General features: G+C 42.8%; 1 protein-coding gene across 1 annotated transcript; it reads left to right on the forward strand.

The window, feature by feature from the left end:
* The first annotated feature begins 2,525 nt into the window (after positions 1-2,525).
* LOC140359094 (complement C3-like) lies at positions 2,526-20,893 on the forward strand. Its single transcript, XM_072443968.1, is given in 42 exon segments — positions 2,526-2,670; positions 4,390-4,588; positions 4,677-4,839; positions 4,930-5,024; positions 6,104-6,192; positions 6,267-6,349; positions 6,453-6,540; positions 6,632-6,734; positions 6,910-7,030; positions 7,119-7,234; positions 7,314-7,460; positions 7,549-7,648; positions 8,838-8,929; positions 9,039-9,230; positions 10,756-10,911; positions 10,977-11,106; positions 11,175-11,243; positions 11,323-11,371; positions 12,629-12,766; positions 12,824-12,903; positions 12,978-13,117; positions 13,197-13,409; positions 13,473-13,620; positions 14,802-15,008; positions 15,100-15,175; positions 15,248-15,407; positions 15,636-15,739; positions 15,741-15,946; positions 16,041-16,126; positions 16,565-16,642; positions 18,849-19,004; positions 19,091-19,153; positions 19,227-19,308; positions 19,377-19,428; positions 19,493-19,580; positions 19,659-19,748; positions 19,816-19,918; positions 19,979-20,068; positions 20,182-20,274; positions 20,340-20,423; positions 20,501-20,645; positions 20,746-20,893. Coding segments are annotated over 42 exon segments (4,896 nt in total). The 5' UTR covers positions 2,526-2,593; the 3' UTR covers positions 20,891-20,893.
* The last annotated feature ends 2,969 nt before the right edge of the window (positions 20,894-23,862 follow it).

A 23,862-nucleotide genomic window follows, 5' to 3' on the forward strand; every position in this document is an offset into this window, starting at 1 on the left:
ACACAAACCAGGAGCAGAGCCGGGCAGGAGTTACAAAGAGTCTTTTAGGACAGACATCAAATGACGAACAGACAAAGGGGAGACTGAACTTAAATACACACAGAGAAGCAGGTGATTGGTGGAGAGCAAACAAGTGGCAGGAGAAACTAATTGAGGTAATGAGAAGACTAACTGACAGCAGGTGTGGTGGGAGGTGACTGGGAAATCCAGGAAGTAGCAGACGGCAGGTGAGGGGCGGAGACACAGGAACACATGGCATACAAAAAACAAACATGGGAGCACATGACAAACACAAGGGGCACATGGGAAATAGAGTCTCAGCAGAGCGGATACTAACAGTTAAACAGTTTGAATAATGAACTATGAACTGAACTAGTTCATGTAGAAAGTGAACTTTCCCAACACTGGTGTTCCGCATGATTCCGCATGAATACAGCCCAAAATATGACTCCGCTTCCTCCTTGCCTCTGGAGGATCCTACACCTTGATGTTTGCGAGACTCCAGAGGCACCAGCAGCTTCAAATACCTGTTTGCTGCTTTGTTATGGCATTTTAGCTGCTGCTCAATTAAGCCAAAGTATTTGTCTGGCAGAAACCTTCCTTATTGTGCCTTTATCTGCACAAAACCGTGTGTGCTCTGAATCCGCTACAAATCTCTTAATAGTTCACTGATCACGCATACGTTTTCAGAAAGGCCGTGGCTGCAGAGCCGCGGCGCGGTCAAAAGGCCCAGCAGTTTCAGGAACCGCGGCACTGCCATATAGCCTCATGGCTAACCCTAACCTTAACCTTAACCCTGACACTAACCTTAACCTTAACCCTAACCCTAACCCTAACCTTAACCCGGCGCGGTCGAAAATGGCGCGGTCAAATAGCGCAGCAGTTCCAGGAGCCGCGGCACAAAATAACATGGCAGTTTCGGCCGTGCGCCGCGGCTCTGTAGACACTCCTTTTCAGAAAACATCTAAGGTTTTCATACCTTGTCCAAGGCACTCAATTATTTATATAAACATATTTAATTTGTAGGCTTCATTTAATAGGAGAAGACAGTGTGAAATGGGGGATGAGAGAGAGGGGAGGACATGCAGTAAATTGTCAGAGGAGGGATTTGAACCCACAACACTGCGGCCGGTTGATGTTGGAGCCTGGCAAGTACTGTTGTGGAATTTCTCTTATAACGATCATCATGAAATAAAGTAAAACAATGGAACAGAGTTGTTTTTTTCTCAAAAGTGAATGTTTAATCCTGTTGTGCAATTAGAATGAAACTCTTCCTCATGTAGACTCGTCAGTCACTCTCTGAGCCACACGTCTGTCTGATCCTACATTGCTCTGGACCCCACCAAGGGATTCACGTTCATTTTATAGATTACAGGTCAAACCGGTGGTCACATGACCTACGTCACATGGAAAGTTAATGGCTCTGAGACAAATGCTAGGGTCAAGAACAAAGAACAGAGGTAGTTGATTACATTTGCATCCCGACCGTCTGAAGGCCCCAGAAGGCCCCCAGAAGGCCCCAGAAGGCCCCAGAAGGCAAAGAGGCCCATCCTGGACCCCAGAGTTTCTCTCCATTCCGGACTTTGATCAGGACACATCAGAGTACTGGTGCATAATTATCAGTTTACATAGAGTTGACACGTCTGGTATTTTCTTCCACAACAGTATGTTTTCCTTTAATTGAATTTGCCTGGCAGACTAATTGGCACAGGTGTCTGAGATGGATTTCACTGATCCAAAGAGCTCTGAGACACAATACCATCCACAAGTTTCACTGGAAAACAAACAAAATGACCTTTATGACAATTAAACACAATTTGCATAATTGTTTTGTGTTGTCACTTTTAAGCCAAATGGGACATATTAAAATGTACTAGAAAACTGTCTATAATATTAAAACATTTTCTAGCCTATTTGTTGTGGCTCTAGATGCTCTCAGCCTCTATAAATGCCTTTCGGCTTCACTTGATGTGAATCCGTCATTCGTCCATGAGTGTCCCATTGAGAATGAGTCCTGGATGAGAGTTGAAATGTCTTGTTTTTCAAAAAACAGATGACTACAACTGAATCTTTTGATTCGCTGTGAGTATTGCCTAATCAACATTTGAACCTGGGTGGCCCCGAAGTGACAAGGGCCCGAAGCCAAATATTGCCCACCAAAAAAAATACTTTTAAATAAATAGACAGTTGAGATAGTTTGGATGTTTGTTGCAGCCCTGAATTCGAAGAACAAAAGAAAAAAAGACTGCAGCAGTGTACAGAGACATCCTCGGTGAAAACCTTCAAATAACCTTCTTTCACATTCTCATTAAGGACAATTTGTGCAGTATTTTAAGGCATATAATGAATTTAATCATTTTTGGAATAAGGCTGTAACATAATGGTAACAAAATCACACATGCCCCATCTATTGGTCTGCATCATTCTTGCACAAAAAAAACCTGCATATGTCTTTGTACAGACTACATTTCTCAATCGCTGTCAGGAAATGGTTCAATCAATTCATGTTTACTCATGGGACAAGGACCTTTGGGACAGTGGATAAAAGCGTGTCCTGAGGGAGCGCCGCACTAGAGCTGGTCTGAGCTGAAGGATGAGGAGGACTCTGCTGTGGCTCCTGGCCTCTCTGGGCCTGGCCTGTATCACTGCTGGTACTGATGCTGCTCCACTGTAAGTTTGCATTTTCAAATGAATCACTTGCTCTAGGACATGAAAGAGAAATCAATTTATTGGTTGATACAAATTAGAAAGTCACATTCCAGCCTTTTCAGGATGTCCAATAATCAAAAGGCTATACATGGCATACAAAAACATAATATAAGAAACTCGACAGGACATTTAGAATTACTGTTTGCAAACATTTTCAAATATACAGTATGCTTGATTTTTAATTGCGCAGCTGACTTGCGTTTTAGTCCGGGGTGCCCCGAATCAGTTTGCTCCTACTTGTTCCCACTAGTGATATTGCCGGATCAGAGCCGCTCCACTCGCCCCGGCTGAGAAGCGAGATCGCCCCCGGTTTCGCCAGCCAGGAGGGGGGAACAGCCAGGAGGGGGGACCAGCCAGGAGGGGGGACCAGCCAGGAGGGGGGACCAGCCAGGAGGGCGGGACCAGCCAGGAGGGGGGGACCAGCCAGGAGGGGGGGACCAGCCAGAAGGGGGGACCAGCCAGGAGGGGGAACCAGCCAGAAGGGGGGACCAGCCAGAAGGGGGGACCAGCCAGAAGGGGGGACCAGCCAGGAGGGGGGGACCAGCCAGAAGGGGGGACCAGCCAGAAGGGGGGACCAGCCAAGACCGTCAATTGAATGTCCGTGTTGAGTCTACTGCTGCGGGTCGCTCTGCACGTGCACGGGAACTCTCACTCGTGCCTTCTGCTTGTGTAGACATATTTACAGAATACTACAAGTAGTCCACCAAGTTAGCAATACAGACAGGAGACAGGAGTGTCTTTGATGTTCGGTAGCCACGCTGCTCAGCCGCTCTGTTTCGGGGAGATAGAAGAGTAACAGGAGGCTCCGCCTTTATTATTTAAACAGCACGTAACCTTGCGCACAACAATATAGTGCCAACATATGCAGTAGTAAACATCGCTCCCTAACAGCCCGTTAGGCGTTAGTGTAATTGCCAAATCTGCCCCAGTCTCGCTCCTGAGTGGGAATGCATAAATTGTGTATAATTTACTGCTACATACGTCCAGATTGTGTCACAGTCCAAAGTAATGTGGATTTTGGCCCCATTTCTATTTGGCAATAAATACCTGTCAGCAAATATCAGAGTTCAGTGTTCTGGTTGGTCCCACTGGGGGTTTGTTGGTTTGTAAGTCAATATAAATTCTTTCAGTGAAGGGTCAGCAGAGGTGAATTGAGTGGTCAAAATGTCTTCTGTACCATAGCTATAAGGTATTATTGTTGCTACAAAATAATAATAATGCTCTATTAAACACAAAAATAAAGTCTTTAGAGTGATTTCTGGTAGCCGGGAAGAAGGCAATCACAAAAATATATTGATGACACAAAGTGCTCCGACAATTAAGGACTGGAAGGACATCATAACCAACATACGCACCATGGAAAAAATAACCGCTGGACTCAATTTGAAAATGGGCAAATACAATAAACAATGGACAAAATGTACATTAATGTAAACATAGTATGCCTTAACCCCTCATTGCTTTGGATGATACCACCTTTACTGTCTAATTGTATTCCTTATTCTTCTACGCCAAGCTATGTTTATTTTTATTCTTTTAAATATGTTTGTTTGTTTTAAGTTTGTTCTTGTTGTTGTTGTTTTTTTGTTTTTTTTAATCTCAACATTACAACAAAAGATAAAATATATTTCTGCAGACTTACTCCTTTTGTTGCAAACCTCTGTCTTATTTTTGGAACAGAAAAGTGTTGTCTGCCCCCAACCTGCTGCGAGTGGGAACTGCAGAAAACATATTTGTGGAGTGTCAGGACTGCGTTGGACAGGGGCCCATGAATGTTGTAATCTCTGCCTGGAATTATCCAACAAAAAACCTCAAACTCAAGGATACAATTGTGACTCTCAATAATGACAACAAATACCAAGCCCTTGCAGAACTTGTGGTAAACAATAATTCAGTTTTCACCATCATTTCATAACTTTTATAAACCGCATGCCAGGCTTTACATTTTTTTATTCATTCCTTGTCAGATCCCTCCGGACAGTTTTGATAAAAATCCTTCAGAAAAACAGTATGTGCACCTGCTAGCACAATTCCCAGGATGCACTTTGGAGAAGATTGTCTTAGTCTCATTTCAGTCGGGATACTTGTTCATCCAAACTGACAAGACCCTGTACACCCCCAACAGTAAAGGTCATCGTGATGTTTCTTTAAATTGCTCTAAAATATTTACTCAGTATAATTTGTAAACTCTACATGACACAAACGTTTTTTTTGTCACAGTTTATTTCAGAATCTTTGCTCTGACGCCGGGCATGAAGCCGATTGGAAACGATGAATCAAGTGGAGATCCTGCCACCGTTACATTGGAGATTGTGGTGAGTGCTCAAAGGATTTTTAAACCCTTTGTTATTGGATGTGGTTGTGTTGCCTGTAGAGCTGTTAGTAGTTGTTTAGTCGACTAATTTGGTTTCCAAAGTTGGGGTCGTGACCACACCAAGAGGTCACGAAGTATGAGGTGGGGGTCGCGAGGTAATTTTCATGAAATTTTAAAATTATGACACTTTATTCTGTGTTTTTTATTTATTAAAAAAAATAGGTTTTAGTGAAATTGGGTTGGATAACATAATAAACAAATAAATATATACAAATAAACCTAATCTTAAAAGATTTACAAGTTTAAATTATTACAGTCTATTTTGTTTTACTGTGGGGGTCCCGTGTTGGTCGTATGATTATTTTGGGGGTCCCGGCCTGAAAAGTTTGGGAAACCCTGTATTAGTCAACCAAAGGTTTTATTAGTCAACTCTTTGTGTTTTTGGGATTATAAAGACTAATATGGACCACAGAAGAAGAAAAAAAGAAAGCATTCATTTTGAGATTTGGGAGTCTGTCTTTTGACAAACCAAGTACTGTTTAGTAGTTTTCTATATAAGTATGTCCTAAGATAAGATAAGATATTCCTTTATTGTCCCACATGGGGAAGTTTCATAAAATGTGTGAACTATTGTGCTCTTTTCAGTGTAGTTTGAGTCACAGGGTCTGATCATAGAGGAACTTCATAGCTTTTGCCAGCACAACAAGGCGACTTATCAATGCACAGGTTATGTTTTTAATCAACTAGAATTTCTTCGGTCGGTTTCAGCCCTAGTTTTATGGAATGTTCCACAGTGTGACATTTAACTTGTTCCATGTGTTTGTATTGCTCAAACATACTTTGAAAAACAGGTATTCTCACTTTTATTCTTACTCTTCACAGATCTGATCTGTAATTTGGCCTGGTGGCATCACCTGCTTGTCTCCATTAAATAGGTTTAATGTCATACTGTGGAACTTTCCAGGCAAAACATTAAAGTCCCCATGGAGACAAGCAGGTGGCGAACTCTCCACCAGAAAGGTTACCTAGTTCCTCTTTAGATAACCATCTTAACCATGTTCAAGTGTTGCTTTCGTTCAGACTCCTGAGGGCATTGTCATCTCGCTGGATCGTACCTCTCTAAGAGCCGGCATGTATTCTGGATCATACCAACTTGGTGACAACGTCAGGTTAGTCATTATTATGCATTACTGATTATGATTGTACTGTGTTTCTTTTTCTAACTCTCTCTGTCCATCGGCAGTATTGGCCAATGGAAAGTTGTGTCCCGGCTTCGAAGCAACCCACAGCAGACTTACTCTGCTGAGTTTCAGGTTAAAAAATATGGTACGTTTCTCTAGAGCTCAAAAGGGCATTGGTGGAAATTGAAGAGTAAGAACAGATTTATTTATATTTTAGATAATATCCATATTGTATATCATATTTTCAGTGCTGCCCAGTTATGAAGTGAAGCTGACATCTGAAAGTTCTTTCTACTATTATGACAGAGAGTCGTTCAACGTCAACGTCAAAGCCACGTCAGTAGTTTATCAAATTGTTTTGGTATTAAAATGATGTTTGTTATGAGGTAATCATAGATCATAGGGTCACATGTCTTTATGGTTTCAGTTATTTGTTTGGAAAAGAAGTTGATGGTACAGCCTATGTAGTGTTTGGAGTCATGAAAGATGGAATTAGAAAAGTTTTCCCGTCCTCACTGCAAAGAATATCGGTCAGTATTACATTTTTAGATATACTTCATGTTGTTAGTTACATATTGTACTCCATCTGCTTAATACTGATATTTTTATGTATATATATATGTGCCTAATAAATCATACCTAGGGCTTGTAAAGCATGTGTCTTTTACATGAAAATGATGCTCTTTAACTTGTCTGACCCGTTAGATTTCTGGGGGAGACGGTCAGGCCACACTGCAGAAGGATCAGGCCCTCAAAACTTTCCAAAACATTGAAGATCTGGTTGGAGGATCTTTATTTGTAACAGCCATGGTGTACACAGAAAGCGGTGAGCTCAAGTGGAAAAGTAGAACCAAAAACACATGCATGCATTATTATGTTCCTATTTCATGTATTTTTTTTATTTTTTTTTATAGGAAGTGAAATGGTTGAAGGAGAGTTAAGGAATATACAAATTGTTGAATCACCTTACATCATCAACTTTGATAAAACACCAAGATATTTCAGAGCCGGAATGGCATTTGACGTCACGGTAATAACTTTGTAAAGTACAATATATATCTCAGCCAATTTTTGTCTTTGACTTTGCTTTTGTTTTTTGTAAATGTCAGGTTACTGTTACTAACCCTGATGGGACTCCAGCAGAGAAGGTCCCGATTGTGGTGGAGCCTGGTCAGATCCGAAGCAGAACTGGAGCCAATGGCAGGACCAGTCAGACAATCAACATCAAGGGGTCGGATAAAAGCCTGACCATTACTGTATGGAAACAGAGAAATATGGAAATGCATTAGAGTCTTGAACGTTTTTGCCTTTTCATCCCCAATTAAAATCATTATGTCAATTTAGGCAAGGACCAATGATGACCGACTTCCCCCTGAAAGACAGACAACAGCGTCGATGGTGGCTACGCGTCATGAGACAAACACCAATAATTACATTCACATAAGTGAGTATTTTAGCTGCTTTTCTGGATCAATGCCATTTTGGTAATTCAGTAAAAGAGTCTTTACCACAACAGAATTGGTATTTAGGCGCGTTTTACTATAATCTACTTTTTAACGTTAGTTGGATGAAAGAAAGAGTGTTGCCAGTCACAGTAGCTCCTTCTCAGCTGTACCATCATACAAGATGGCGTCACTGAAGGCTGCCTCGGCGTTTTACTGACTTCCTGACGGATCGAACGCAGTGCGTGCAGCTGGGGAGGAATGTCTCAGACTATCAGCACAGGAGCTCCACAGGGCTGTGCACGTTCTTCCCTGCTCTTCTCTCTTTACACAAACTGCTGAACCTCCAGCCACGAATCAAGTTTGCGGACAAAACCACCCTCATCGGGCTCATCTCAGACAGGGATGAGTCTGTCTACTGATGATGGTGCAGTTCTACACAACCATCATTGAGTCTCACCTCCTCCATCACCGTGTGGTACGTTGGAGCCACAGCCAGGGACAAACAGAGACTCCAGCGCATTGTGCCTCTGCTGAGAAGGTGATCAGCTGCAGACTTCCATCCCTGCAAGACCTGTACGTCTCCAGGACTCTGGGACGAGCAGGTCAGATCACAGCCGACCCTTCTCACTCTGGACATGGACTATTTGAGCCACTCCCCTCAAGCAGGAGGCCACTCCCCTCAGACAGGAGGCCACTCCCCTCAGGCAGGAGGCCACTCCCCGCAGACAGGAGGCTGCGGTCCATCCAGACCAGAACCTCCCGCCACGAGAACAGTTTCTTTCCCTCTGCCATTGGACTCATGAACACTTCTTAAACACTATCCCTTTAACCATAATTTAATCACCCACTGCACTGTTCACTTTCTGCACTACACATGTATATCTGTACAACTGTAAATGTGTGTACATATTAAGCCTATTTCTTATTTTTCTTCTTTTTTTTTTCTTTCTTTTTTAATCCGATAGTTTATCGTTATGACTTATTCATTATTCATTGTTTTATGTAACACCAATTCACCAAGCCAAGTTCCTTTGTTCATTGACTATGGCAATAAACCTTCTGATACTGATTCTACAACAGATAATGCATTTAGTTTGAATGAAGGTGTTTTTTATATGGACTTTAATATTTGGCTTGTGGGCAGATTTGTTTGACTTTTGTGTCATTTAGTTATCTTTTCTGTTGTAGATGTAATGTCATCGGATTTGAAGTTAGGGTCTGATCTTAAGGTCCTTCTATCCCTGATCACACAAGTCGCACAATTTGAAATTACATATCTGGTCAGTATGTTTATTTATGCAACAATTTCACAGACAAATAGATTTCAGAATTGGGGTAATATGAGGTCTTTTATTTGTAAATGTAATGAATTCATGTTTTATCATTTAGATCCTGAGCAGGGGTCAATTGGTCGGCTTTGGGAGACAATCTTCAGAAGGTCAAATATCTGTTGCTGTGATTATCCCAGTTACCAAACAAATGTTACCATCATTTCGCCTCATTGTTTACTACCACCCCAGTCCCACTGAAGTGGTGTCTGACTCTGTTTGGGTGGATGTTGATGACTCTTGTATGGGAACGGTAAGATACAATCTACAAGACAACAATATTATGTTTAAAGATCAATAAACACATTTACATAGACTGTAAATTGTAAATGTTAAGTACCTCCTTTATAAAATGTGGAGCTTTCTAAGGACTTGAGCGCCTGGTCCTCCCCCACCTCAGGTCCTTCACCTCCTCCCTGCTGGACCCCCTGCAGTTTGCCTACAGAGCCAACAGGTCTGTGGACGACGACATCAACCTGGCACTCCACTTCACCCTGCAGCATCTGGAGCTCCTCGGGAGCCTACGTAGGATCCTGTTTGTGGTCTTCAGGTCTGCATTTAACACCATCCTCCTGCTCTGCTCCAGGACAAGCTCTCCCAGCTCAACGTGCCTGACTCTACCTGCAGGGGGAGCACTGACTTCCTAATGGATCGAAGGCAGTGAGTGCGGCTCGGGAAGAATGTGTCAGACACTCGGACTATCAGCACAGGAGCTCCACAGGGCTGTGTACTTTCTCCCCTGCTCTTCTCCCAAATTTGCAGACTACACCACCTTCATCAGGTTCATCGCGGACGGGGGTGAGTCCGTCTACAGGAGGGAGGTAGTCTGAGTTCAACACCCAGAAGACAGTGGAGGAAAGTAACACCCCCCCAGCCCAAGAAGGCCCAGCAGAGGCTGTCATCTGAGATAATGGTGCAGTTCTACAGGGCCACCATTGAGTCCATCCTCACCTCCTCCATCACCGTGTGGTACGCTGGAGCCACAGCCAGGGACAAACAGAGACTCCAGCGTCTCCAGGACTCTGGGACGTGCAGTTCGGGTCACAGCCTGGAAACGGACTATTTGAGCCACTCCCTTCAGGCAGGAGGCCACTCCCCTCAGGCAGGAGGCTACGGTCCATCTGGACCAGAACCTTCCCCCATAAGGGTTAGCAGTTTCTTTCCCTCATTCATTCCTGAACACTTCCTAAACACACTTAAACCATAATTTAATCACCCACTGCACTGTTCACTCTCTGCACTACATATGTAAATTCAACTGTAAATTTGTGTACATACTAAACCAATTTTCATTCTTATTTTTGATCTTGTAGCAGATTTTAATTGTTTTTCTTTTTGACTTATATAGGTTGTTTTATCATAGTTCATTGTTTTATGTTTCCCAAATCATCAAAGCAAGTTCCTATGGTTGTGAATTCTGTTCATTGACAATGGCAATAAACCATTTCTGATTCTGATGTCTGTCACATTACATTCAAAGGAATTGAGTCCTCAAATGTAAGTTTACACTTTAACAGTGGACCACTCTATTCCCCATCTATCCATATTATATAATACATTCGGGGAGGCCGTGGAGGAGTTCGGGGAGGCCACCTGGCACCTCAGGATGGGGAAACAGTGCTTCGCCAACACAATTTATGGTGCGGGAGGGACTTGACCTTGGGGAGGTATTCCGAGGGAGACGACCTCGGGGAGGTGTTCCGGGGTTTGTGTCCCACTGAGAAGATGCCCCGGGATGGGGACGGAAGTCTTGTAATGAATTATGGTTTTGTTTTTAGCTGAAGCTAGAACCAATGATTCCTGTCCCGTCATATGAGCCAAGGAGGAAACTTACTCTGAAGGTCACTGGAGACCCGGGTGCCACTGTGGGACTGGTGGCCGTGGACAAAGGTGTTTATGCCCTGAACAATAAACACCTCCTCACCCAGAAAAAGGCAAGTTCTTCATGAAAATAGTGGAGGTCATCTATCTTGCTCAAATGCTTTTGGTGTTTGTTCAGGTGTGGGATATCGTGGAAAAGGCCGACACCGGCTGCACCCCAGGCGGAGGCAGAAACAGCATGGGGGTGTTTTATGATGCAGGGCTTATGTTTCATACTGATACAGCGGCTGGGACTCCTTACAGACATGGTAACGTATTCATATTTGTATAGATACACAATAACAGCTCTCTTAAATAACTTTTGTTTTATTTTTAGAGGCAAAATGCCATATTCCTGCTAGAAAAAAGCGATCTGGCACTTTGTTTGATGCGATTACCACTCTGGGTAAGAAGTCTTTGTAGATTACGTTATGTAACAAATGTAATACATGATTTATTCAGAATTTGTTATCATAACATCAAAGCAAGTGTATATAAGGACCCCCTGGAGCGTGAGTGTTGTTTGGACGGCATGTAGGAGTAGCGGCTCTACTCCAAGCTCCTCTCGTGTCACCCAGCTCCTCACCCTGGAGCGCCCAGCCACTTGGCGGAGGAAACTTATTTCGACCGATTGTATCCGCGATCTTGTCCTTTCGGTCACTACCCAAAGCTCATGACCATAGGTGAGGGTAGGAACTTGGATTGACCGGTAAATCGAGAGCTTTGTCTTTCGGCTCAGCTCCCTCTTCACCACAACGGTCCGATGCAGCGACTGCATCACTGCAGCCGCTGCACCGATCCGCCTGTCGATCTCACGCTCCATCCTTCCCTCACTCGTGAACAAGACCCCGAGATACTTGAACTCCTCCACTTGGGGCAAGGACTCCCCACCCTCCTGAAGAGGGCAAGCCACCTTTTTCCGGTCGAGAAACATGGCCTCGGATTTGGAGGTGCTGATTCTCATCCCAGCCGCTTCACACTCGGCTGCAAACCGTCCCAGTGCATGTTGCAGGTCCGGGTTTGATGGAGCCATCAGGACAACATCGTCTGCAAACAGCAGAGATGAGATCCTGTGGTCCCCAAACCGGACCCCCTCCAACCCCTGACTGCGCCTAGAAATTCTGTCCATAAAAATTATGAACAGAACCGGTGACACAGGGCAGCCCTGGCGGAGTCCAACATGCACTGGGAACAGGTCTGACTTACTGCCGGCAATGCGAACACAGCTCCTGCTCCGGTCATACAGGGACCGGACAGCCCTGAGCAAAGGGCCCCGGACCCCGTACTCCCGGAGCACCCCCCAAAGGACACACCGAGGGACACGGTCGAAAGCCTTCTCCAGATCCACAAAGCACATGTGGACTGGTTGGGCAAACTCCCATGAACCCTCGAGCACCCGATGGAGGGTATAGAGCTGGTCCAGTGTTCCACGACCGGGACGAAAACCACTCTGCTCCTCCTGAATCCGAGGTTCGACTATCGGTCGGATTCTCCTCTCCAGTACCTTGGAATAGACCTTACCCGGGAGGCTGAGGAGTGTGATCCCTCTGTAGTTGGAACACACCCTCCGGTGACTCTCCTTGAACAGAGGGACCACCACCCCGGTCTGCCAGTCCAGAGGCACGGTCCCCGACCGCCACGCGATGTTGCAGAGACGTGTCAACCAAGACAGTCCTGCAACATCCAGAGACTTTAGGTACTCAGGGCGGATCTCATCCACCCCCGGAGCCCTGCCACCGAGGAGTTTGTGAACAACCTCAGTGACTTCAGCTTGAGTTCCTGATTTCAATGTTTACCAAATTCCACATCTATAGATGAGGAGGACACCAGTTACATGGACAGCAGTGAAATTATTTCTCGGACAACATTTCCAGAAAGCTGGCAGTGGGTTAACTTAAAAATCCCTCAGTGTGGTGGAAAACCAATTTGGTAAGATCGGCATCCATAAATGTGTTTTGAGATTGAGATAATTGTCTTTGTTTTTAGTGAAACTGAAAGGTACATTCTCTTAAAACACTCCATCACAACCTGGGTGTTCACTGGCATTAGTCTATCAGAAAATACTGGTAAGAGAGGTTTATATCTACATATAATTCAAAAATGTTCAAAAACACATTTTTGGTTGAATTTTTTTCTTTAGGCATCTGTGTTGGGAAACCTTTGGATGTTGTTGTATTTAAACCGTTTTTTGTAGAGCTTAAACTTCCGTATTCTGCGGTGGTTGGAGAACAGATTGAAATTAGAGCAATTATTCACAACTACATTGATGATCCCATCACTGTAAAGTTTGACTTGATTTACCAATATAATTGAACAATTGAAACTATGATTGACTCACCCATTTATCTTTCTTCCATAGGTGCATATTGAACTCATAGAAAAGCCAGATGTTTGCAGTTCAGCAACGAAGCGTGGCAAGTTTTCTCAACAGGTGCAAGTGGGACGCTCTACCACTCGCGCTGTGCCGTTTATTATTATACCCATGGTAGATGGTGAAAAATACATTGAAGTTAAAGCCACTGTAAAAGACTCGTGGTACTCCGATGCAGTTGTGAAGCCACTACGCGTTGTGGTAAGAATTAAAGCTTAACCGTGTCCACTTTAATTTGAATGATTATTGTATGGTCTTTTTCAGCCAAAAGGCGTTCTGACTACAGTAAATAAGGTTGTCTACATTAACCCGCACGATGCAGGTGGCACACAAGAAGAGACCATCAACAATACAATTTCAAAAACTGACATGGTTCCAAATACCCCATCAAGAGCAAAAGTATTTTTGTCAGGTACTATTATAAAACTCAATTTTGGACACAATCCTGGCTCTGCACAACAGTATTTACTGTATGTACTTTTCCCTAAGGGACAACACAGCAGACACACACACACACACACACACACACACTCACACACACAAAATGAAGACTTAATTGAATTTTACCTGTTTCAATTATTTTCTTAAAACTCTCAAATATTTGTGGAAAAGATGACAACGTATTTCTTGCTATCCAATGGCATAATTATTCTGGGAGTGGACTGTTTGTCAGTGTATTAATGGGTATTTGGGATTTTTTTTCAAAATTCAGTATTGAAAAACCAATTTTTATTTCTGTAAAAAACTGTTTTTTTTTGTTTTTGTAGTAAAGTAAATAAATGTTTAATTTGAAAAACAAATTTAATTTCCTTTTTACCTAGTATATAAAATCCACAGTCAGAAAATGAAAGTGTGTTTTAGCTCATCTTGCATGTGAAGCAAAAATCCAAATGATATTTGTTTTTTAAATAATTATAAGATAAGAGCTAGGATTACCTTTATTTGTCCCACAATGGGGAAATTCCAGAGTTGCAACACAGATTACTTGAACAGTAAAACAGAACATGTTTGGTATTTATTTTCTGATTTTGTTATGTTACAATTAAATTTAAGGCCGTGGCTAGAGAGCCGCGGCGCGGTCAAATGGCCGCGCAGTTTCAGGAACCGCGGCACTTCCCTTATAGCCTCATGGCTAACCCTAACCTCAACCTCAACCCTAACCCTAACCCTAACCCTAACCCTAACCCTAACCCTAACCCTAACCCTAACCCTAACCCTAACCTTAACCTTAACCCTAACCCTAACCTTAACCTTAACCTTAACCTTAACCTTAACCCTAACCCTAACCTTAACCCTAACCCTAACCCTAACCTTAACCCTAACCCTAACCCTAACCCTAACCCTAAACGCGGTCAAATAGCGCAGCAGTTTCAGGAGCCGCGCGCCGCGGCTCTGCAGACACTCCCTAAATTTAAATTATGAATACTGGTAATTGATTTTCAATACTGAATTCGGAAAATAAAATCCAAATCTTCAGCATGACAGACAAAAGAATTTGCTCAAAAAAGTAGTGACATTCTCATCATACAGTGAACAAAGTTGTTAAGTTTAATTATTATTTGTTTTTAGTTAGTAAAGTATTTGTGTCCCCAGGCAGAGAGCAGGTGAGCCCCCTGCTGGACCATGTCATTGGTGCGTCCTCCATGGGCAGCCTAATCCGCCAGCCCACTGGGAATGGAGAGCAGAACATGTACCTCATGACTCAGCCTGTCATTGCCACGACATATTTGGACAAAACCAATCAATGGCAAGCAGTCGGCATGGAGAAGCGCAGCGAGGCCCTCAGCCATATTAAAACTGGTGTGTATCAATTGTAGCACCAAATATAAATGATTAAATAGAAATTGTATTCCCATCAAAGGTTTATTGTAACTGTGGGTTGTGTTATCAGGCTATCGGAATGAAATGAAATATGCTAAATCTGATGGATCTTTTGCTGTTTGGGCACACAACAAAGCCAGTACTTGGTAAAATACTGTTCTTTCACAACTGAGAAGCTGAAATTGTTCCCCAGACATTAACTGTATTCTCTCTGTAAGGTTGACTGCCTATGTAGTTAAAGTATTTTCCATGGCCCACAATCTGGTTGCAATAGAAAACAGTCATATCTGTAACGCAGTGAAGTTTCTGATCCTTCACTCACAGCAGCCGGACGGTCAGTTCAAAGAGACTGGACGAATCTACCACAGAGAGTTCACTGTAAGTATCACAAAACAGCCCCGCTTCTTCTGTTTAGGTGCTTTGTGGTGAAAACCTTTTCTGGCCCTCTTTCCTCATTTCTGAGTACATTTGTTATCTCGATAACTAATGTACTTTTGTTGAACTCCCTTTTATAATTTATTTAACATAGTCATTTGAATTTGAATTGTTAAGGATGAAAAGCCCTGTTTCTCAGTCGTCTCTAGCCTGCTGTGAATATACTTTTAGGGCGATGTTCTGGGAAGAGACTCAGACGCCTCCATGACAGCCTTCTGTCTCATTGCGATGCAGGAGTCCAAACGAATATGTGACCCCACAGTAAACGTAAGTTTGATATTCTCTGTTTTCCGGCTTATCTTTTAATTTCTTGTTATTGCACATCTTTTTTCAGATATTTAATGCTATAGACAAGTCGGTGGCATTCCTGGAGAGGCGCCTTCCCTCTCTCCTCAACCCATATGCAGTCGCTATTACATCATATGCTCTGGCCAATGAAAACAAGCTTAATAAAGAGATTCTGTACAATTTTGTTTCTCCAGGTTTGTTTGCAGCTTTTCATGTGTTTATTTTCTGTTATGCATAAAGGTTCATATTAAGGAATAACCCATAATTCATTACTTGTGCTTTTTGTAGAGCGGACACATTGGATATCACCTCAGGGACACGTGTTCTCACTGGAGGCAACAGCTTATGCTCTTCTGGCTCTCGTCAAGGGCGAGGTGAGTCTTAGTCTTTTGTTGAGTCATTTAAAGAAAATGTGCAAACAGTTCTGAGCATCTTTTTGAAGAAATGTTGTCTGACTATAAAGCACTTTGAGGTATTTATTTGATTGATTATACACCGTATTTTCCGGACAATAAGTCTAGTTAGTTAATAGTTTTGGCCGGGGTGCGACTTATACTTATATTTATACTTATATGTGATATTATTTGTTATTTTCACACTTGCAACTGCATTTCATACTCCAGTGCAATTTACATATGTTTTTTTCCCTCTATATTATGCATGTTTTGGCTGGTGCGACTTATAGTCTGGAAAATACGGCAAATATAAACAGTAGATTAAAGTAAAATACAGTTTGTAACTACTTGATTTGTTGTATAACATTATTCTTGTTTTAAAATTGTCATATTCAATAAATCTTTGACAAATGACAGTTTCTGGAGGACGCCCGACCCATTGTGCGATGGTTCACTCAGCAGCAGAAGCAGGGCGGTGGATATGGATCTATACAGGTAGATGCAGATGCATACATATATAAATACACATGTACATATGTATGCATATGTCTGCACGTACGTACATACATACATACACACATGCATACATACACACATTATGTACATACATACATGCATACACACATGCATACATACACACATTATGTACATACATACATGCATACACACATGCATACATACACACATTATGTACATACATACATGCATACACACATGCATACATACACACATTATGTACATACATACATGCATACACACATGCATACATACACACATTATGTACATACATACATGCATGCATACACACATGCATACATACACACATTATGTACATACATACACACACACATACACACATGAAGAGCAAAGGCCTATCCTACTGAGCTAATGCAATAGGCAAAGGTCTTTACTACTGAGCTAATAAGATATTCCTTTATTGTCCTCACATGGGGAAATTTCATTGTTGCAACGCAGGAAGATAGAGAGGAAAAGGACAGATAACTTATAGGAAGTTTAAAAAACACTCTTGATAGAAGAACTCTTATAAACAAAACTCTTATGAACAAAAACTGTTTTAAACAAAAACTGCTATAGACAGAACCTCTCATTTCCTAATAAGGAATGGAGGGGAAAATAAAGAAAAAATAAAATAAAATAAAAACAGCTAGCGTAAGATAATACAAATAATATTGGTAAAATAAACACTCTATTTTCATCAGTTATATGCACATGAATATGATGGTATTGCACATGGTTACATCAGCATTGCTCATGTTCAGGACTAACAGTGTTTGTTATAAAGTCTGACAGCAGCAGAAGGAAAGACCTGTGAAACGTCTCCTTCACACAGCGAGGGTGGATCAGTCTCTCACTGAAGCTGCTCTCCAGAGCGGACAGAATGTCCTGCAGGGGACAGAGTGTCCTGCAGAGGACAGAGTGTCCTGCAGGGGGTGAGACTCATGGTCCAGCATAGATGTGAATCTAGCCAGGACCCTTCTGTCCCCCACCTCCTGCACCGAGTCCAGAGCACAGCCCAGGACGGAGCTGGACTTCTTGATGACTCTGTCCAGCTTCCTCCTCTCCCTCTCTGTGATGCTGCTGCTCCAGCAGGCCACGCCGTAGAGGAGGGCTGATGCCACCACAGAGTCGTAGAAGGTCTTCAGGAGTGGCCCTGTCACTCCAAAAGACCTGAGTCTCCTCAGGAGGTAGAGCCGACTCTGGCTCTTCCTGTACAGTGTGTCTGTGTTATGAGTCCAGTCCAGTTTGTGGTTCAGATGAACACCCAGGTACTTGTATGAGTCACTCTCTCAATGTCCCGTCCTGTATTTCTACCTATCGTCTAATCAGTCGAAACGTGAACAGGGCCTTAGCTACAAACAAAAGACAATAAGTCAGTTGTTGAAAGCTGCTGTTGCTTCACCTCTGAATATGCGCAGTTAGGGCAAAACCTTAAAACATCCAAGACCTTTAGCGCCCTGTAGGAGCCTGTAGTGACCTTTAGTACCCTGTAGCCGCCTGTAGTTCCTTTAGCGGCCTGTAGCGACCTTTAGCGGCCTGTAGTGACCGTTAGCGGCCTGTAGTTCCCTTAGCGGCCTATAGCGACCTGTAGCGGCCTGTAGTGACCTTTAGTGGCCTGTAGTTGCTTTAGCGGCCTGTAGCAGCCTGTAGCGACCTGTAGCAGCTTGTAGCGGGCTGTAGCGGCCTGTAGTTGCTTTAGCGGCCTGTAGCAGCCTGTAGTGACCTTTAGCAGCCTGTAGTGACCTTTAGCGGCCTTCAGCAGCCTGTAGCGACCTTTAGCGGCCTGTAGCGACCTTTAGCAGCCTGTAGCGGCCTTTAGCAGCCTGTAGCGGCCTTTAGCAGCCTGTAGCGGCCTTTAGCAGCCTGTAGCGGCCTTTAGCAGCCTGTAGCGGCCTTTAGCAGCCTGTAGCGGCCTTTAGCAGCCTGTAGCGGCATGTAGCGGCCTTTAGCAGCCTGTAGCGGCCTGTAGCGGCCTATAGCGGCCTATAGCAGCCTGTAGTGGCCTAAAGCGGCCTGTAGTGGCCTATAGTGAACACCCTGGAAGTGTCCTGGGTGCTATGTTTTCTGGGGCAGGCCCCTGGTGGGGTCTCCCATGGCAAACAGGTCATAGGGGACGGGTCAGACAAAGTACTTCTATGATAATCTATAAAAATGTTAAAATATGTCCTTTTTTTTTTTTTAGGCCACAATAATGGTGTACCAAGCAGTGTCTGAGTACTGGACTGTGGCTAAAGAGCCAGACTATGACTTGGACGTGAAGTTGACGGTCCCAGGCCGCACTTCTCCTTACAATTTCAAATTCAACCAAGGAAACCACCACATCACAAGGAGCTCTAAGGTCAGATGATGCAGTGCAGACAGGCCAAGCAGTCGCATCGTCATGATTGTGTCTGACCTTTGTTCTTTGTTTTGACCTCAAAACAGAACTTTGAAGTAGATGGAAGTGTGAAACTGGTCGCGAAAGGCACAGGAGAGGCAACTCTGACTGTAAAACACTTTAACTTCTTAAAATCACCTCCTTTTGTCTCATTGTTTGTTTAATAGTTCACTTGTATTACAGCTGGTCACAGAGTATTATGCTGTGCCAATAGAAACTGTGAGCGACTGTACAAATTTCAATCTTTCACTGGATTTCAACCTTGGTAAATTCTTCTTTTTTCAGTACATTTTCCACAGATTTTTAATAATTACATATGTTTTGTTTTATCAGAAAGGGTTGATGAGAACGATGGAGACATTTACAATCTGCAAATTGAGTTTTTGTAAGTAAAAGTTTAAAATAAATTCAATTATATGGTGTTTTAAAGAATGTTTTTGGTTTTATAGTTTCAAGAACACGGAACCTGCCTCTATGTCGATATTGGATATTTCCTTACCCACTGGCTTCATGCCTATGAATGAAGACTTGGATGCAGTAAGATTTCAGTTGTGTCCACTCTTTGTTTTAACTGCATTAATGTGGTTTGGTGTCTGCTCTCTTGTCTAATTGTAGTTAGCTCAAAACCGCGCCCGCGTCATCTCCCACTGGGAGTTCAACAAGGCTCTGTTAGAGAAAGGCTCCTTCATTCTCTATATGGACAAGGTCTGGTAATATTGTTGGGAGTCAAGCCTTTAACCTTTGACCCTGACGGGACATTTGGTCTTTACAGGTCGCTCACGATCGAATTGAGGTGCTGCCTATTAGACTGAGACAGATTTTCAAAGTGGGCATTTTACAGCCAGCCTCTGTGTCCATATATGAATACTATGAAGGTAATTATGCACGTTTAAAGAAAGTATGAAAAGGAAATTGGCATTATAAACGTTTTACAGAAACAAAATGTGTAAAGTATTATCACCCACAAAAGAAAGATGGTCAGATATTGAGACGCTGCCAAAATGATGAATGCCTGTGCGCTGAAGGTAATACAATTCAGAGTTTTAAAACAACATTGACCATACCAATAATGCAATATGGACTTTGAGTGGTTGAAATAGTATTAATCTATCTATGCATTTATTTGATACACTTTTAGAAAACTGTAGCATGCAAAAGAAAGGCCAAAACAAAAACAGGGATCGCATTGCCAAAGCCTGTGAATCTACACTGACCAGCAGGATTGATTATGGTAAACGAACATTCTGCTATTTCACTGTGAGGAGAAAAGTACAGAAACATGATCTTTTTGTTTAGTATACAATGTCGTTCTGGAAGAAGTAGCTTATGACGTGTCTTTTGACACCTACGCCATGCGAATCGAGCTGATCATCAAGGCAGGTTGGTCTTTTGAAAATTTATACTTTATTATTCATATTTATTTGCTTCACAATCGGTAAATAATTTGTAACTTGCAGGAACATATGATAAAAACGCTGAAGGGCAACTACGCAATTTTGTTAGTTTCTCCCACTGCAGAGAGAGTTTAAATCTGCAGAAAAATAAAAGATACCTTATAATGGGCACATCGGAGGACACGCTGAATAATGCACATACTCAGTCGTAAGTGTATTTTAATGTGTTTTTGTCCAATTAAGAACAGAACACTGCTTTTGAAAGTAAACTACTGCTACCAACTGGATTAACTAAAACTTTATTTTAGGTATGATTATTTGCTCGGTGAAAGGACATGGATTGAGTTCCGGCCCAGAGGGGAAGAGTGCCAAATGGATGAATACAGACCTACCTGTTTAGGCATGGAAGCCTTGATCGACAAGTATGGATCAGGTGGCTGTAGAGCAAAATAAAATAAAATGGTTTGTTTGAATAAATGTTTATGTCAACAACAAAAAACATGTTTTCTATTACAATGTAACCCAATGATCAAGTTTGCATTAAACCTTTGAAACAATAAGGAAAACATGGCGGGCGGGAAGTCTGAATATGTTCAACAAAACATGTAGTACTCTGACACACATGTGTTACACGCATGTAGTACTCTGACACACATGTGTTACACGCATGTAGTACTCTGACACACATGTGTTACACGCATGTAGTACTCTGACACACATGTGTTACACGCATGTAGTACTCTGACACACATGTGTTACACGCATGTAGTACTCTGACACACATGTGTTACACGCATGTAGTACTCTGACACACATGTGTTACACGCATGTAGTACTCTGACACACATGTGTTACACGCATGTAGTACTCTGACACACATGTGTTACACACATGTAGTACTCTGACACACATGTGTTACACGCATGTAGTACTCTGACACACATGTGTTACACGCATGTAGTACTCTGACACACATGTGTTACACGCATGTAGTACTCTGACACACATGTGTTACACGCATGTAGTACTCTGACATACATGTGTTACACGCATGTAGTACTCTGACACACGTGTTACACGCATGTAGTACTCTGACACACATGTGTTACACGCATGTAGTACTCTGACACACATGTGTTACACGCATGTAGTACTCTGACACACATGTGTTACACGCATGTAGTACTCTGACACACATGTGTTACACGCATGCAGTACTCTGACACACGTGTTACACGCATGTAGTACTCTGACACACATGTGTTACACGCATGCAGTACTCTGACACACGTGTTACACGCATGCAGTACTCTGACACACATGTGTTACACGCATGTAGTACTCAGACACACATGTGTTACACGCATGCAGTACTCTGACACACATGTGTTACACGCATGCAGTACTCTGACACACGTGTTACACGCATGTAGTACTCAGACACACATGTGTTACACGCATGCAGTACTCTGACACACATGTGTTACACGCATGCAGTACTCTGACACACATGTGTTACACGCATGCAGTACTCTGACACACGTGTTACACGCATGTAGTACTCAGACACACATGTGTTACACGCATGCAGTACTCTGACACACATGTGTTACACGCATGCAGTACTCTGACACACATGTGTTACACGCATGTAGTACTCTGACACACATGTGTTACACGCATGCAGTACTCTGACACACATGTGTTACACGCATGCAGTACTCTGACACACATGTGTTACACGCATGCAGTACTCTGACACACATGTGTTACACGCATGTAGCACTTTCACACAAATGCAGTACCTTTTCCACAAATGTTGCACATTACACTTCTTTACACAACTAAACTACTTGCTGCTGCTGCTGCCGCCGCCGCCGTCGCCGTCGTTGTTGTGGTTGTTGTGCTGGTTGTTGTGCTGGTTGTTGTGCTGGTATCCAAGTGTTAAATTGCCGCCAGACTTTATTCTTCAGACTTTATTCTTGAGACGTTGGTGTTGTATTCTTTAGAAGTTCTTCTTCCATTACTTTGGTGTTTCAAAGTTAGAACATCCTCATCCTCGGCACATTCTTCAACACGCCCCAACTCTATAACTAACTAAACTACATTACACAACTTCAGCTTAAACAAACTAGTACTTGAGCTAAAGATACTTTCAATATTAAAGTCTAAAAAATATTCTTTATTCTTTAGATTTTATTCTAATATTCTTTAGTCTGGTTTCGTATTCCACACGGCCCGGCGCCGCGCCCCCAGGGGAAGAATAATAGACTCAAGCATTCCATGGAATGAACATTCCATTCCATGGCTCGAGCCTAACAAGAATAAAGTCTTTACTACACACATGCAGTACTTTTACGCAAGAATGCAGACACTCGCAATGGCTTCAGCCATTGCACATTATCTAGTTTGTCCTCGTCCTTTCATACCATTCTCTGAGTCAGGCGTTTCACACAACAGGAATTGATTTAGAGCTTCATCTACAGGCTACAGAGAGAATTACAAAAGCTAGATAAACCTAGCTTTCCCCCAACACACAGGCACAGAGAGAGGACATACTAAACAAGATTCATCAAACAAGTGTGAATGCAGCTTAACACAACTCCAGGTCTATTTTTCAAACAAACAGCCCTTTAAAAACACAATGCGGGTGAAATGGCGTCCGCTCTCACCCGTCGCTCTGCTCGGGCTTCTCCTGCAGCCCGGACAGCAGCGTGTACAGACAGTGTTGGGAAAGTTCACTCTCTACATGAACTAGTTCAGTTCATAGTTTATAATTCAAAATTTTGAACTAAGTTCACAGCTCCAGAAAATGAACTAGTTTAGTTATTTTTTCAATATTATGCAATAATTGATCTAAATTATTTCCACAGCCCAAATACAACCAAAGGCAGCAATTATTTTATTAGTTTAATGCTGAAAATATGTGTCAGATTTCATCTTCATATCCAATTTTGAATCCTTACCCAGGATGATGCACATGTGCAGTGCGGTGCGACACGCCAAATCTCTGTCTGCGCTATGGCCTCTACAACTGGAGCTCTCACACTTGCCAGACACAGGCTCTTTTTGGGCAACATAACAGTGTTTTTCGCCTGGAAGTCTCTAGAAATCTGACACTTTATTGAACGAAAATAAAAAGAACGAATTTTGCCGTTCACAGACACCAGAATGAACGCGTTCACAGTTTCGTTCTTCAGCAGTAATACCGTGCGTTCAGTTCACGTTCACCAAAATTATGAACGTTCAGGTACAACACTGGTGTACAGATAGTGGTCGTAGCTGCCCAGCGAACCCGACGGCATCTGGCTCAGGTACGTGGTGTACTCCTGATACAGCAGAGAAAGGGCCAAGTCGCTCCGGGCCCGGATGTCCTCCAGGATATACTCCAACACGTAGCAGTAGTTGTATTAGTAGTAGTAGTA

This window comes from Eucyclogobius newberryi, unplaced genomic scaffold (assembly GCF_026437365.1).
Source record: "Eucyclogobius newberryi isolate DKJ021-1_F unplaced genomic scaffold, fEucNew1.0.hap1 SCAF_14, whole genome shotgun sequence".
NCBI classification, from domain to species: domain Eukaryota; kingdom Metazoa; phylum Chordata; class Actinopteri; order Gobiiformes; family Gobiidae; genus Eucyclogobius; species Eucyclogobius newberryi.